Raw genomic sequence first — 14,887 nt, 5'->3', positions numbered from 1 at the left:
TTGCCAGTTGTTGTTTTTTTTCTCCTTGAGGCTAAGATTGTGTGTATAGTAATGCAGTATCACTTCATGGCCACTGAAAAGTCACAGCACATGACAAGCGCTAGGATAAATGTCCAGATTAGAGTTAGGTGCCATCCCGTGATGTGGGTCCAGCGTTACTGATGATGATCCTAATCTCTTTTTAATGAGAGCAAATACTTGTCACATGGTTCAGCGTTTGCTACCTAATCTGGAGCAAAAGTTCTTACGGTACAATCTTCTTCAACTGCTGAGTAGTTTACCTGTATACCACATGTACTGTGTGCTAGTTTCTTGTTTGCGGTTTAGCTTAAAAAATGGGTCAAATTCAGCCAACAGTGAAAATCTTTTAAGAAACATGAATAATTTGAAGTGGCCCTTTTCACTAATGGAAAAAAGTTAGTTCTTGTCCTAGGAAAAGATTGATGTTGAGGAAAATGATGACTGTTTCAATTATTAAACCATTATTCCATCTGCAAAGTTTTCTTAAGCCTTTTGGATTAATAAATTATACACATCCTAATTTTTTATTCCAATTTAATTCTAGAAGTAACCTCAAGTTTAAAACAGTTAAAATATTCTAATACATCCGCAGAGGCGCACTTCACTACTGCTGAGGCCTTTCTGTGGAATTTTATTGCTGAATATCCTTCCTCTCTGACCACCAAAGGATTTCTTATCATTTAAATACTCCCTGTAGTATAATTCCTATGTAACACCCTGACCCAGCTAGTTCTGTAAATGGACTAAATTAGTCCACATCTCTCTTAGACATATTTGATATATAGATGTCTCTTTATTCCTATAGTATTAGGTCTTACTGGGTGGCTTAAAAGTGTGCCTTAAATGTGTATCGATCTATTAAAACTACTTCTTGATCACTTTTTATATGCCAGGCATTGAGGGGCTTTAAAAGATGTTTAAAACTCGATCTCCAACTCTGAAAGAGCTTACATTTGCTAGTTTGTGGATTTTTTTTTTTTTTTTTTTACTTTAACTTCCTCCAAACATCAAATGCATTGTCAACTAGGCCTTCCTGACAATCTTATTTATAATTACAGTCACCACGCCTCACCCTGGCCGGTACTCCCAGTTTCTTCTAGCCCTATCACTATATTTATTTTTTAATGTCTCATCCACGAGCATGTAAGTTCCATCAAGGCAGGGATTTCTGTTTTGTTTACTGATGTATCCCAAATGCTTAGAACTGTGCCTGACATAGAGTAGTTAACTCAATAGCTACCTGTTGAATGACTGGATAACTATTCCATACACATAGTTTTCATGTGTAAAACAAACAGGACACACTGAAACTCTATCCAGAATCTGCCCATGTCTCACCATCTTACCACTGGCAACCTGGTCCAGGCCAACTGGCCTTTCTCCTCTGGGAGTGTCACAGTGGTCCTCTAACCAGAGTCTCCCTGCGTTCAGCTATGCCTCCCACAGTTGGGATTCAGTACGGCAGCCAGAGTGGTCCTTTCAAGTCTCCCCACAGCTCAGAACCCTGACATAGGGGGAGAAAAAAACCCCCATGACTTATAAGACTGTAATGATCTGCTCTCACCATCCCCTGATTTCATGTCCTACCACTCTCCCACCTTCCACCCCTTGGCCCCAGCCCCAGGACCCACTTCGGGCCCTAGCACTTGCTGTGTCCACTGCTTAGAATGCTCTTGGCTCTTTCCTTCAGCTCTGCTCGGTTGTCGCCACAGCCGAGAGGCCTTCTCGACTTCGATAAGGTAAACACAATCACTACCTCATCAAGAGGCCTTCCCCGCCATCCCTCACTCCTGCGTCACTCTGCTTTAGTCCCCCCGACCCTGCTCTATGTTTCTTCGTAGCATTTCATAGCATAAATCCAAAACATTGATTTGATTTTTGTCTGTCTCCCCCCCAAGTAGAATATGCTTAATAAAAGCGTGATGTTTATTTCGTTCAGTGCTATATTCCTGGTGTTAGAGACAGTCAGACACGCAGACGGCATGTGATCAACATCACACGTAGTGTGCCGTAAGTATACGTTAGGAATCAACGTGCCCAAGAGAGAAGCACGGCTGACGCTTGTTCATGATGTGAGACGTTGAGGGAGACATTGTCATGACCGATATAAAGGCAAGAACACGAATGAACACGGCACTGTTTATTATATTTAGGTACCAGTGAATCAAAAAGTAATGCAAGTAATAATAATTATTATGAATTTTGCTTCTGGAAAGCATCAGAAGGCATCTCCTTAGGCACATTCACACCCACACTCCCCCACGGAGTGCTACGCTAGGCATTCTTCCACAGTCCCCCTCTAAACGTGTGGAGCAGTTATTAATCTTACGTGTAGGAGATCTCGTCTGTGGGGTTGCTGTAGTCGGACAATAATGGTGATATTTACCCCATATTTCTGGAAACGCAGTGCACGTGGTAGATTCTCAGTATTACGGTAGCACGTAATTAATCGGTATGGAAAGAGGCCAGTAGAAATGTCATGCTAATAAAGTAAGGTCTTGACAGCCCTGTCGATGTATTTGAACAAATTCAGGAGGTAAATTATAAATATTTAAGGTCCAAACGTGATGTGCTGCTGTCAGAGCCGCCCAAGTAGAGGCCACTCGTGTCCTCACCCAGCGAGTGAACCAGTGAATCTGTCTTCCATCAGAGGCAGCAGAAATGCTCTTGGGTAGAAGGAGATAGATATATTTTTTCCCGCATATTTATTTTTGCTTTTGGAAAACATATCTAGCGATTCTTTCATTCATGCCATAAAGGATTTCATGGTATTTTGTTAAGTTGGAGATTCTCTGAATAGATGTCTCCCTTCCTATTTTTTATTGGTTTTATTTCCTGGGAAATTATTCACTGTATTTCAGAATATTAGAAGTATGATCAAAGTACTGCTTCTTTTTCAAAGATGTCATAAATTCCTAACTATTCTGAATATATTTTTTTGATCTGGTGTCTTCACGCATTGCCTGCTGTAGGATTTGAGGTTTCATTTCAGAGCCAGAAAGAAGGGCAGGGGTGCATTGTCAAGGCTGTTGGAAAGCTGTTGCTTGTACCCTGAAATGCTGGGAATTAATCCACAATTTTAGAATGAGAGCACACACCCATGAAGACATCCAGACTCACTTTGGATTAGTCACCATAAAAAAAGAAACAAAAAAACCAAATAGGAGTACATTTTCTCTTAGTTCATATTTATATGATATAAAGGCATGAGAAATGGGTAGTCTTCAGTTCATTTTTAATCACTCCAAACTTAATTATTTCCATTTCTTACGTATTCCTGGTAGGCAAGGTCATAGTACAGTGGAAAATAATGCCATCATACACAACATGCCACACATGTCTTTATGGATTATCAAAGTATTCGGATATGATTTCTTTTTTAAATGTAACTTAATATGAAAAACTTCTAGAATCAAGAAATCTATTTTGCCCTAAACATTATAGTTTATTGAATCACATTGTTTGTGATCAGTAAGAAATACTTATTCTAATCATAAATAGAATGTTCTCCAATATGATTCTACCAAAGATTGAAATCTACACATTTTTGGCATTGCTATTTTTTTATATATATTTTTTAATTTTTTAATTTATTTATTTTTGGCTGTGTTGGGTCTTCGTTTCTGTGCGAGGGCTTTCTCTAGTTGTGGCAAACGGGGGCCACTCTTCATTGCGGTGCGCGGACCTCTCACTATCGCGGCCTCTCTTGTTGCGGAGCACAGGCTCCAGACGCGCAGGCTCAGTAGTTGTGGCTCACAGGCCTAGTTGCTCTGCGGCATGTGGGATCTTCCCAGACCGGGGCTTGAACCCGTGTCCCCTGCATTGGCAGGCAGATTCTCAACCACCGCGCCACCAGGGAAGCCCGGCATTGCTATTTTTGACAGCATCACTTATTCTCATATTCATAAAGGTTAGGTTTGGATTAGGGTTTATATTAAAAGACATTTCACTAAAACCTCAGTGTGCTCATAAAACCAAATTAATGAAGGTAAAGCAAAACGTTATTTTGTTTGTGTAACAAATACTTAACATAGCACTTAGTATGTGTCAACTACTCTGTTTTAAGTACTCTACGACTGTCAACTCATTTAATCCTCATCACTACCCTACTGGATAGTTACTGTTACCACTTACAGATAAGGAAACAGTTTAGTGAAGAGTCCGAGGCCACACAGGTAGTAGGTGGCTAAAGCAGGATCCTAACCCAGAAAGTGGCTCCCAAGCCTGCATTCTTATCCTGTGCTCTGCAGACACTCAGTAGCAGTCTGTGACTTTCTGTGTCTTTTCTGTGTTTTTGTTTCCTGTGATGGCACGTTGCCTATGTATCTTGTAACGCTGACTAATCAGTGTTAACCATCAGCCCTCTTCCTTTGCATCTTATTTGCTTCACTTTTCTGTTTCTTATACTCTTGACTGGCTAAAGCAGCTGGCCTATCTCAATTAAAGAATCCAATGTGCGTTAAATATAACTGGGTTAAATTTTCATTCTCTTACACATCCGTCTAAAGGATGGATTGTCATTATTCTGCTTAAGTATTTGCTATAAAAGATTTGTATTTTCCTCTGATAGAAAGTAGTATACAAAATTACTTAAGATAGCAACTTCACTGTATTTAAATATTGACAAAACAAACAAATCTTTGAGAACTGAGGAGAACTTTTCACACGTCTGCCTGTGAATTTGGGCACATCGTTGGATACTTTTGGCTTTATACAAGGTTATTAGGCTTTTGTGTGAGGCACATAGCAAATTCTAAACTATATGATGTGGGCGATTAAAAAGCTGTGTAAAAATTAAAAGTTTCCTTCAGTTTTCTCTGTGCACAGATTCCTGATTACTAAGTTTGGTGTCACTCATGGTAATCCTGGAAGGTCTCTTGTATCAAATTTTATTCAACCAAGAGATTCTTGTTTTTAACAGACTGGAAGACAAAAGTCAAATGGAAGATTCCACTATGAATAAAAACCCAACCATTATCTTAATATGTGTCATGAAAACACAGAATTGAAATAGTAACCTATTTTATGCACTGAATAAAAAGCTTGTGGTTTTCAGGATGTCTTGAATAAGTTAGTTATTCTTTAAAGTCAAATGCTTGAGGATCAAAAAAAAAGGCAAAAATGCCTCTTTATAATGCTGTATCTCAGTCCCTGGGAATGATTTTCTGAATTAAGTGTTATAATGTATTGTACCGGTGTATCTTTGTTATTGTTACTGTAAAATATGCCTGAGAACATTTTTCGTTCTTTTTTCTTTCCAGATGACAGAAATGATGCTCAGGAGAGTCGCTTAAGAGCCTTAATAAAAGAGCTGCCAGACACCCACTACTGCCTCCTCAAGTACCTTTGCCAGTTCTTGACAAAAGTAGCCAAGCACCATGGGCAGAACCGCATGAATGTTCACAATCTCGCCACTGTATTTGGGCCAAATTGCTTTCAGTAAGTTAGTGAAGTTTTGCTGTTAATATCATCACATATCGCCTTTTCCTTTACAACTGCCTGAAATCACTGCAATGTAGAAACATATTTCAGACTAAAAAGTCAACCAGTTTATGTTGGAGAAGTTCCATTTTTGGTATTGGGCATTTTAGCCTTTTTTTTCATCCCAATTTTGAAGAAGGAAGCTATGCCTTTTTATGAAACTGTAATTTGTAATGTTCCAAACAACCTTATTTAAAATTCTGGAAATGAGTTTTACTTTCATTAAAATGGACATTTAAATAAATCTAATCTTAAACATTGATTAGAAAAAAGGGAAGGAGTTTGATATAGTATGTAATTTTTTTAATAGTGATAAAGTTCAAATCATTGCTAATAGATGGAAAATAACAAGCAGAATATGTCAGTGAGAGAAAAATGTAACCTCAGCTACATTTATTTACTTTCTAGGAATAGACCAGAAATAAACTAGTCTCCTTGGTAGGTGCTATATTTCTAGACACAGAACTTTGGTAAAACTTTATATTTTCCCTGTTATTCCTTAAAGCTCTTTAATCATTGATACATGAACTATGATTTTGTAAACCAGAGACTTTGCTTTTAACTCTCCTATTAATACTTCTGATATCGGACATGTTCCTTCTACTTATAAGGAGAGAGAAAGAAAGACCACTGACACTTTAAAGCTCTCAGAAGTTCTCAGCAAGTTTTTTTGTTGTTTTGTTTTGTTTTGTTTTTAAATAGTATATCTGCTTATCCACTCCATTTATCTACAGACTCATTCAGCTGCCCGGAACTAGTAATATTACAGTCGTCAGAATGACTCTAAATATAAACTCTGGCTTAGATCGTAGTGACTGTGGAGAGAAATTCTACCTTGAATAACTAATCCCCCTTGTAACCTTAGAGATTTACATTTTAAATAATGGCATAGGATATGTTAGGGTCTTGTGAGTAGCTATCTCAGACACGGGCTCCACTAACATCTTATTCAGGAGCTCTGTGATAGTAAAAAGACTGTATTTGTTCTTTTTTACACTTATCTGCAGAGTAAACCTTGGGTGACCTATGTGTAAGAAATAAAGGTAAGTAGAAAACTGTTCAGTAATTTTGAAACCCTAGATTCTAGAAGAGGTGAAAATGAATTTGTAAATAGAATGCTGATCGAATGACATACAGATCATACTTCCTTGCTGACTTGTATTGGGCTTGATCTGGAATTTCTGCTTCAATTAGTCAATCATAATATCCAGTAAGAAATGAGTTATATGGTCTTTTAATCAATATAGCTTTTCAAATTTTTTTTATTGTGGTAAAATAAACATAATATAAAGTTTACCGTTTTGAGTATGCAGTTCAATGGCATTAAGTACATTCACATTGGTGTGATCTACTAACTGATGTGGATTTCTAAACTTTTGGATTTTGAAGTCACTATTAGGTACTTTTCTCACTGACATAGAGTATAATAGTTATAGCAGGTAGTGTTTATTAAGAACTTACTAAGTACTGTACTCATTTATCTGATTGAGTCCAAAGAGGGAGAGATGGTTTATTTCGAACTTGAAGTTCGCCGATTTAGGACAAGAAAATAGTTACTTCAGTTCCTGTGACCACAGTTAGGTCAATGACCACAGTTAGTCCATAACTGTTACAAAAATCATCAGTAGAAAGCCTGCCATTTAAGGACAGTTCTCTCACCATGAACCACTGAAAGACAAATGAAATACTTTTCAATAACTTAGGTGAATACAATGTATACATTATATGGTCAGTAGAGGAGGATTTTTTTCTGAAAAGGGGAAATCCTCATGAAATGTTATTTTTTTAAAGGCTATAAATTTTAGATACAGAATGATATTGTTATGAGGTATACAATAATAAAACTGGAAGGAAAATACCAATAATCTATGGTTGGTATTCTGGAAGCTGGACTTCTTGGTGACTCTTAATTACCAGGTTTTCAACATGTACTTCCAGTTATGGGTTATTAAATTTAGATGATTGGGGAATATTATCACTGTAAAATATTCAAACAGTGTAGAGGCATATAGAATAAAAATATCGTCCGTTAGTTCCTCCCATTTCAACCGCTTCTCTTTGGAGATAAAATCAGTAAAATACATACCGGTAGATACGTATCCTTTTTTTGGGGGGTGGGCACACTGTGCAGCATGCGGGATCTTAGTTCCCCCAAGAGGGATGGAACCCGTGCCCCCTGCAGTAGAAGCACCTAGTCCTAACCACTGCACCACCAGGGAAGTGTCCCCTGCTTCTTCTTTTTGAACATAGCCATAAATCTTTTTTTTTTTTGGCCATGCTGCATGGCATGCGGGATCTTAGTTCCCTAACCAGGGTTTGAATCCGCCCTCTGCCGTGGAAGGGCGGAGTCCTAACCACTGGACTGAGGGGGGAGTCCCGTAAATCTATTTTTAAATATAAATGAGATTAAGATTCATATATTGTGAAGCTTGATGGTTTTTATGGTAACACTAGAACTTTTAATGACAAAATATTTATATACCTCATTCTTTTAGCTATTAAAAGTGTGAATTTATTCTAACTTAACTATCCCTCAGTTGATGAGCACTGAGGTTGTCGATTTTTTGTTATTAAAACAGTTGCAGTGCACATCTGACTCTTTAGGTACCCTGCCTTATTGCTTTGTAGAAGTTCTTTAGGTCTCTTGTCCGTTATAAAGATTACAAACATTTTCTCCCATTCTGTTGTTTGCCTTTTAGCTTTATTTATGGTGCTTTATAAATTTTTTTGATTTTAATTTACTTAATGTGTCAACTCTTCCTCTTTTTATCAGAATTTAGATCTTTAATATTAATAATGTCTTGCTTAATACTAATAATATCATAAAGGTTTTACAAAACATTTTTCTTTTGTCATATTTATAGGCTTTCATGATTAGGTTTTTACTTTATCTAGAATTTATTTTTTATTTATTTTTTAATTAACTATTTATCTATTTTTGGCTGCGTTGGGTCTTTGTTGCTGCGTGTGGGCTTTCTCTAGTTGCAGTGAGCGGGGGCTACTCTGCCTTGTGGTGCGCGGGCTTCTCACTGCTGTGCCTTCTCTTGTTGCAGAGCACGAGCTCTAGGTACATGAGCTTCAGTACTTGTGGCATGTGGGATCAGTAGTTGTGGCTCGCGGGCTCTAGAGCACAGGCTCAGTAGTTGTGGTGCACCGGCGTAGTTGTCCGCGGCATGTGGGATCTTCCCAGACCAGGGCTCAGACCCGTGTCCCCTGCATTGGCAGGCGGATTCTCAACCACTGCGCCACCAGGGAGGTCCTAGAATTTATTTTTGTATCTATCACATATGGATCCAGTTTGATTTTTCTTCAAGTAGATAGCTAATTGTTACCAAATCATTCATTGAGCAGTACATCTCTTTGCTAATTTACAATGCCAACTCAGTCACATATTAACTTCCTACACATACATGAGTTTGTTTCTGGTGTTTGTATGGCTTCTTTCTGTTTTCCATATTTCTATTATATTTACCCTTTCAGAGGAAGTTTAGAGTCTCCACGGTAAGTGGTATCTCATTGTGGTTTTGATTTGCATCTCCCTGATAACTAATGTCATTGAATGTCTTTTCATGTGCTTATTGGCCATTTGTGTATCTTTGGAAAAATGTCCATTCAGGTCATCTGCCCATTTTTAGTTGGATTTTTTGTCTTTATTATTGAGTTGTAAGAGTCTTTTCTATATTTTGGATATAAGTCCCTTATCAGATGCAGGATTTGCATATATTTTCTCCTATTCTATGAGTTGTCTTTTCATTTTCTTGATTGTGCCCTTTCAAACACAAAATTTTGAATTTTGATAAAGCCCAATGTATCTAGTTTTTTCTTTTGTCACTAATGCTTTTGGTGTTGTATCTAAGACGATTTTGCCTAACCCATGAAGACTTTTTTAACAGCTTTGTTGTTTTAACTCTTACACGTAAGTCTGTGGAGTTAATTTGAAGTTAATTTTTGTGTGATGTAAGGAAGGAGTGCAACTCCATTCCTTTGGGTGCAGTTGTCCCAGTACCATTTGTTGAAAAGACTGTTTTTCTCCATTGAATTGTCTTGGCACTGTTGTCAGAAATTGGTTAACCATACGGTTAGGGTTTATTTATGGACTTTCAGTTTTATTCCATTGATCTATTATATATCTGTCCTTACGCGGTTACCACACTGTCTTGATTCCTATGGCTTCTGAGTAAGTTTTGAAATCAAGAAATGTCCATCTTCCAACTTTGTTCTTCTTTTTCAAGATTGCCTCTTGCATTTCCATATAAATCTTAGGATCATATTGTAAATTTCTGCGAAAGAAAGCCAGCTGGTATTTTGATAGGAATTCTCTTGAATATGTAGGTCAATTTTGGGAGTATTGCCAGCTTAACAATATTGAATCTTCCATTCTATGAACATGGGATGTCTTTCTACATACTTATGTCTTCTTTCATTTCTTTCGACAATGTTTTATTGTTTCCTGAGCACAAATTTCATACTCTTTTGTTAAATCTATTCTTCAATGTCTATTCTTTTAGATGCTATTCTAAATATGTTTTCTTAATTTTATTTTCAGATTGTTCATGGCTAGTGCTAACATAGTTTTAAGTTAATAAAAAATATTAACATATTTTATTATAAATGAAGTGGAACGTCTTATATTTAAGGGCCATTTGTGTATCTTTCTCTCGACGTGTTTGTTCGTGTTTTTGCCCATTTTCCTATCAGGTCCTCAGGGTTTTGTTTTTTTTTTCCTCTTGTTGGATATTTATTTATTTTGCTCTCTTTTTTCCCCTAGTAAACACATTTAAAACTCTGATTATCTCTCAGTCTCATTTTGTCACATCACATTCAATATTGTTGTATCTCTTCTTGTCATAGTTTGGATTGTCCAAGTTCTAAGCCCTGAGACTGAGGTTTCAAGCAGGAGTTTTATTGGGTAGTGCTCTTTGGAACCATACCTGTAAGGAATAGAGGGAAGAAGGATTAGGCAGAAGTTGAACTGCTATACAGTGGTAACAAAGGCCTCACTCAGTCCCAGCATTACTTAGAAGCTGGAATGGCTTTTCAGAGATACCCTAAATTGAGTCAAGGAGGTTGGTCCATTTACCCCATCTCCATCAGTCACTGGAAGTGAGCTGTACCCAGGGAGGTGGTGTAATCTTAGGGGAGGGACTTGGCTATGAGCCATAAGTAGGCGACACTCTCGGCACCTGGGGTAATGAATATTTCTGGTGTGAAGGAGCACGTGAGGCCCACAAAGTTCACTATATTTGTATAATAATGTTATAATAATGTTTTTATAATATACTACGGTACAGTAATACATATTTTTCTATGAAAAATTCAGCAAACTCTGGACTGTAAGTTGTATATGGTTTTTCTAGGGAGATCCCTAATATTCTAGTTTCTAAGACAAGTACACGTCCTCCCAAAGAATGTTATTCTTAGAGATTAGAAGCAATTGCTTTCCTAAGTTTTGATAATTATTAAAATGGGTACTGGATTTTCAGTGGTTTGGATAGCATGACATAATAAAAGAATGTTATTCTAGTCCTTGTTCTGTCATTTGATAGGTGCAACCTTCTGTGTTATTTATTTTTCTGTTAAGTTTTCTGTAAAATGGGACCTATAGAGTTTGCTTTGAAGCTTAAGTGAGACTATAAGAGAAAGCCCTGGTGCATAGTAGACAATTGGTAAAGTGGTGTTGAAATGTGTGTACATTTAACTGAACACATTTACAATTGCATTAAGGGAAAGATCAGGTTTTATACATTTTTGCCCATCATACCGCTTAATGAAGTGAGCTCCTTAGAAATGTGAGATGAGAGACATGACATTTTGTTTACCTCAGTTGTCTTCGTTTTCACTTTCTTCTTACATGTATTATGATCATACAGTATTGAGTATGCCTTTTAATATTTAAAGAAGATATTTTTTCTTGTCCAGTAAAACTTCTAAATACAAACCGACTTCTTCAAATTATCAGACACACATCTTGTGATGTGTGTCTCCCCAGATTGCCTTGGCACTATCCACCTCCCAGACGAATCTGCCACCAGGGGTAGACTGTTCAGCTGCCTTGGGAATGCTGGATCCTTCTCCTTGGCTGCTGCCTTGCAGCTGGGCCAGCCAGCCGCCTGCCCAGAGCTTCCCCCATCACTTTTGGACTCTGGACTAGAATTTGAATTCCTGATGGCTGCCAGAGGGGCTGAATAAGGCAACCTGAAAGTCTAGAACAGTTAAGTCCCTCTGAGTGAACCGTAGCGATGCAGAACAGGAGTTGGGAGGAAACCAGCTAGATCTCTTCTTTCACCCTCCCATGGAATACTGCATGCCATGGCTTCTCTCTCCTTGCAGCCCACCTGCTGGATTCCAGGCCATCAAACAGCGTCTTTCAAACAAACTGTTGTGTGTCTTGGTGTTCTTTGCAAAATAGCTATGCACACTATTCATTGTTTCACATCCCCACTTGCCTCTTTTCCTCGCCCATGTTGACCTGTCCCCTACTTCCAAAGTTATGCACCAACATCCCCATCCTTGCCACAGTCTCTGGTTTTTGTTTCTGTTTTTTGAGCATCTGCTCTAAGGCACTGTGCACCTAAGGACTCAGCAGGCTGCTCCAATACAGGAAGAAATCTAGTTTCTTAAGTTATGGTGAGAGTGTTGTACTTTAAGAATTTTAAAGAATAATGTTGGCTATGCATGATTTTTTTTTTTTACATGCTGACTTTGGAACCTAATTTCCTCATAAACAGCAACTTCACTGTAAACATTTTACCTCCCCGGTATTATTATAGGAGTCCTTTGAGTTTGAAGTTTCCTTTGAGAAAAAGTATTCAAAGCTGAGAATGATGTTAGAAAAAGCTAAATATTTGTATTTACTCTTATTATTAATTAAAAAATCTATTTGTTAAATAGACATTGATGAAGAGACCAAAGACCCCCTAATGATGCTTTAGCTGAGTTTTTTTTTTTTTTGGTTGTTTAATATTCTTGACACTCTGCATTAAACTCATTGTGTAGACTCAGTTTCCATCATTTAATAATATCAATCACATCAAAATTTAATATCCAGTAATTAAAACAAATCTGCTAATTGCTACGGATGAGTAAGCCATTTTGATCAAACTCTGCTTCATCCCTATGCTTCCTTTGCCTTTTGTCTATAGATCAGGAAGTTAATCCTATCCCTTAAAACAGATGTTTCAGTGTTAATAAGGTAATCAGTAATATGGGTATTTCTGAAGCTTAAAGAGATCAATCAATTTTAGATTTTGAATGATAAGGCCTTCCACATGTGCTTCTATCGGAAATATTATGTTTTTGCTTAGAGATACCATAAAAATGGTTTTAAAGCTGCTATTGGCCTCTTTCAAACGTTGAAAACAAAATAATACAGTAAGTGAATGGTACCAAGTCACTGACTTATAACCTGTGGTTACATGATCTGTGTGTGTGTGTGTGTGTGTGTGTGTGTGTGTGTATAATTAGGTATTTGGACATCAGTTAATATTAGATGAGATCAGCTAAATTTGTAGACATAAACAGGATGTGTAACCAGATAAGCCTACAATGTTGCTGTCATCTTACCTGCTAACTGCTACTAAGAAGCTTTGTTTGGTTTGTAGCCCAAACGTTACTTTTGGGAAATTGGTCATTTGGATTGAAAAATGTAGATGGTTGATCTTTTAAAAAAATTAAGCCCAAGCCCTAGTCTCACATACTTATATATTTATAACCTGTTGACGTATCTATTTATAAACTGCAAGTTGTTCAAGTCATTTTTAGCACAATTGTATATATTATCGTCATCCTCCATAAACATGTTTTTGGCAATTAAAGAATGGGTGAGTGGAAAGTTTGGTCTTTCTCTGCTGAAACCCGGACCAGCCCTTTCCCGTGGTTACTTCATTGCCTGTACTTCTGCGTTATCAATCACCCATCACTTCTAATTGTGTTAATTGACTTTCCAGTTGCCTTTTTTTCAAAATGGGTATAAGTTTATTTTTTATTATAAAAATAACATTAATTTAAAAAGAAAAGGTTTTTTCGTACCAAAAAACCGCAAGTATAAGGATGAAAATGAAAATCATCCGTAATTCTACACCCACATTCAGTCATTGTTTGTACTTCGGCTTATGTGCTTCCGTATTCTTTGCTCTGAATGCTCACATATATATTTATATCTGTTCGATTAAAGATGAGGTAGTAAAGTATTCCTGCTTTGTAACCCTTATTTAAAAACTTAATGTCATCTACGGTGGTATTTTTCCATGCTTATAATTTTACCTCATCATTTCTAATGACCTCATAGTGTTCTGATCTTTTGATCAATATCCTTCACTTAAGCCATCCCTATAAATGGCATTTCACAATTTTTTTCTCAGCAATGATAATAGGTAACATTTATTGAGTGCTTACTAAGCTCCTCGCAATGTTCTGGGTGCTTTTCATTTATTTGCCAATTTTATCCTTAAAACCCTATGAGGCAAATACTATTATTGTCTGAACTTTCCTCATGAAGAAACTGAAGCACAGAAAGTTAAACTTGCTGCAGGTCACATGGGTAGGAAGAGGTTAGCATCAGGAATCTGAATCCAGACAGCCTAGTTCCTCAGCTCCAAGCTGTTAATCACCACTCAGTAACTGTTTCCCCTATAAACAGCATTGCAGAGACTATTACTGAACATACATTTTTCACACATCACTGATTATTTTCTTTGGATGTACTTTTAGAAGTAGACTTGACTAGTCAAAGGATATTTGTAGCATCAAATTTTTTCTTCATCGAGAGGTTGTACCAGTTCATGCTGGAGTGTCCACCTCTGAATGTCTCCCCTTTCCCACACCTTCTCCAGTACTGATGTTATTATTTTTCATATTTGCCAATATAATTGAATATCATTTCTTGTTAAAAAATGTTGCTTATTTGATTATTGTGAGGTTCAAAATATTTAAAAACCTGTTTTCCCATATAGTTTTTCTTTTGTAAATTGCCTTTTTACTTTTTTCAGTCTTTCTAAGCTGGTGGGTTTTGTTTTTGTTTTTTTTTGGTAATCAATTTGTAAGAGTTCCCTTTGTAGTACAACTATTAATCTACTGTTATATATTAGAAATACTCGCAGCTTATATATAATTCACATTTAAACCTCATAATTCTTTTTGCCATAAAGAAGTTTAAAATTTTTATTAATCCTGTATATCAGTTTGTGTTGTTTGTGTTTGATGTTATCCATAAAAGACCTTCTACTTCAAGGCTGTAAGAATATTTACTTATATTGTCTCAATATTTTTGCAGTTTCATATTTTGATAATTAAATCTTGAGTATACGTGAATATTAGAAAAGGTATATGGGAATCTAAAAGTTATTAAATATTCTCCTATATTTTATCATAGCATATTTATAATTTT

At 36.8% G+C, this 14,887-nt stretch overlaps 1 protein-coding gene across 3 annotated transcripts in view; it reads left to right on the top strand.

The window, feature by feature from the left end:
• FAM13A (family with sequence similarity 13 member A) overlaps window positions 1-14,887 on the top strand; it is a 354,436-nt gene that overhangs the window by 72,993 nt on the left and 266,556 nt on the right. For all 3 annotated transcript variants that reach the window (XM_049709015.1, XM_004276998.4, XM_033400352.2), the window contains exon 4: window positions 5,283-5,460. In XM_049709015.1, coding sequence (XP_049564972.1) covers window positions 5,283-5,460 — 178 coding nt within the window. The remainder of the gene's footprint in view (window positions 1-5,282; window positions 5,461-14,887) is intronic.

The sequence above is a fragment of the Orcinus orca genome, chromosome 4 (assembly GCF_937001465.1).
Source record: "Orcinus orca chromosome 4, mOrcOrc1.1, whole genome shotgun sequence".
Lineage (NCBI taxonomy): Eukaryota > Metazoa > Chordata > Mammalia > Artiodactyla > Delphinidae > Orcinus > Orcinus orca.
This window is presented reverse-complemented; position numbering and strand designations above follow the sequence as displayed.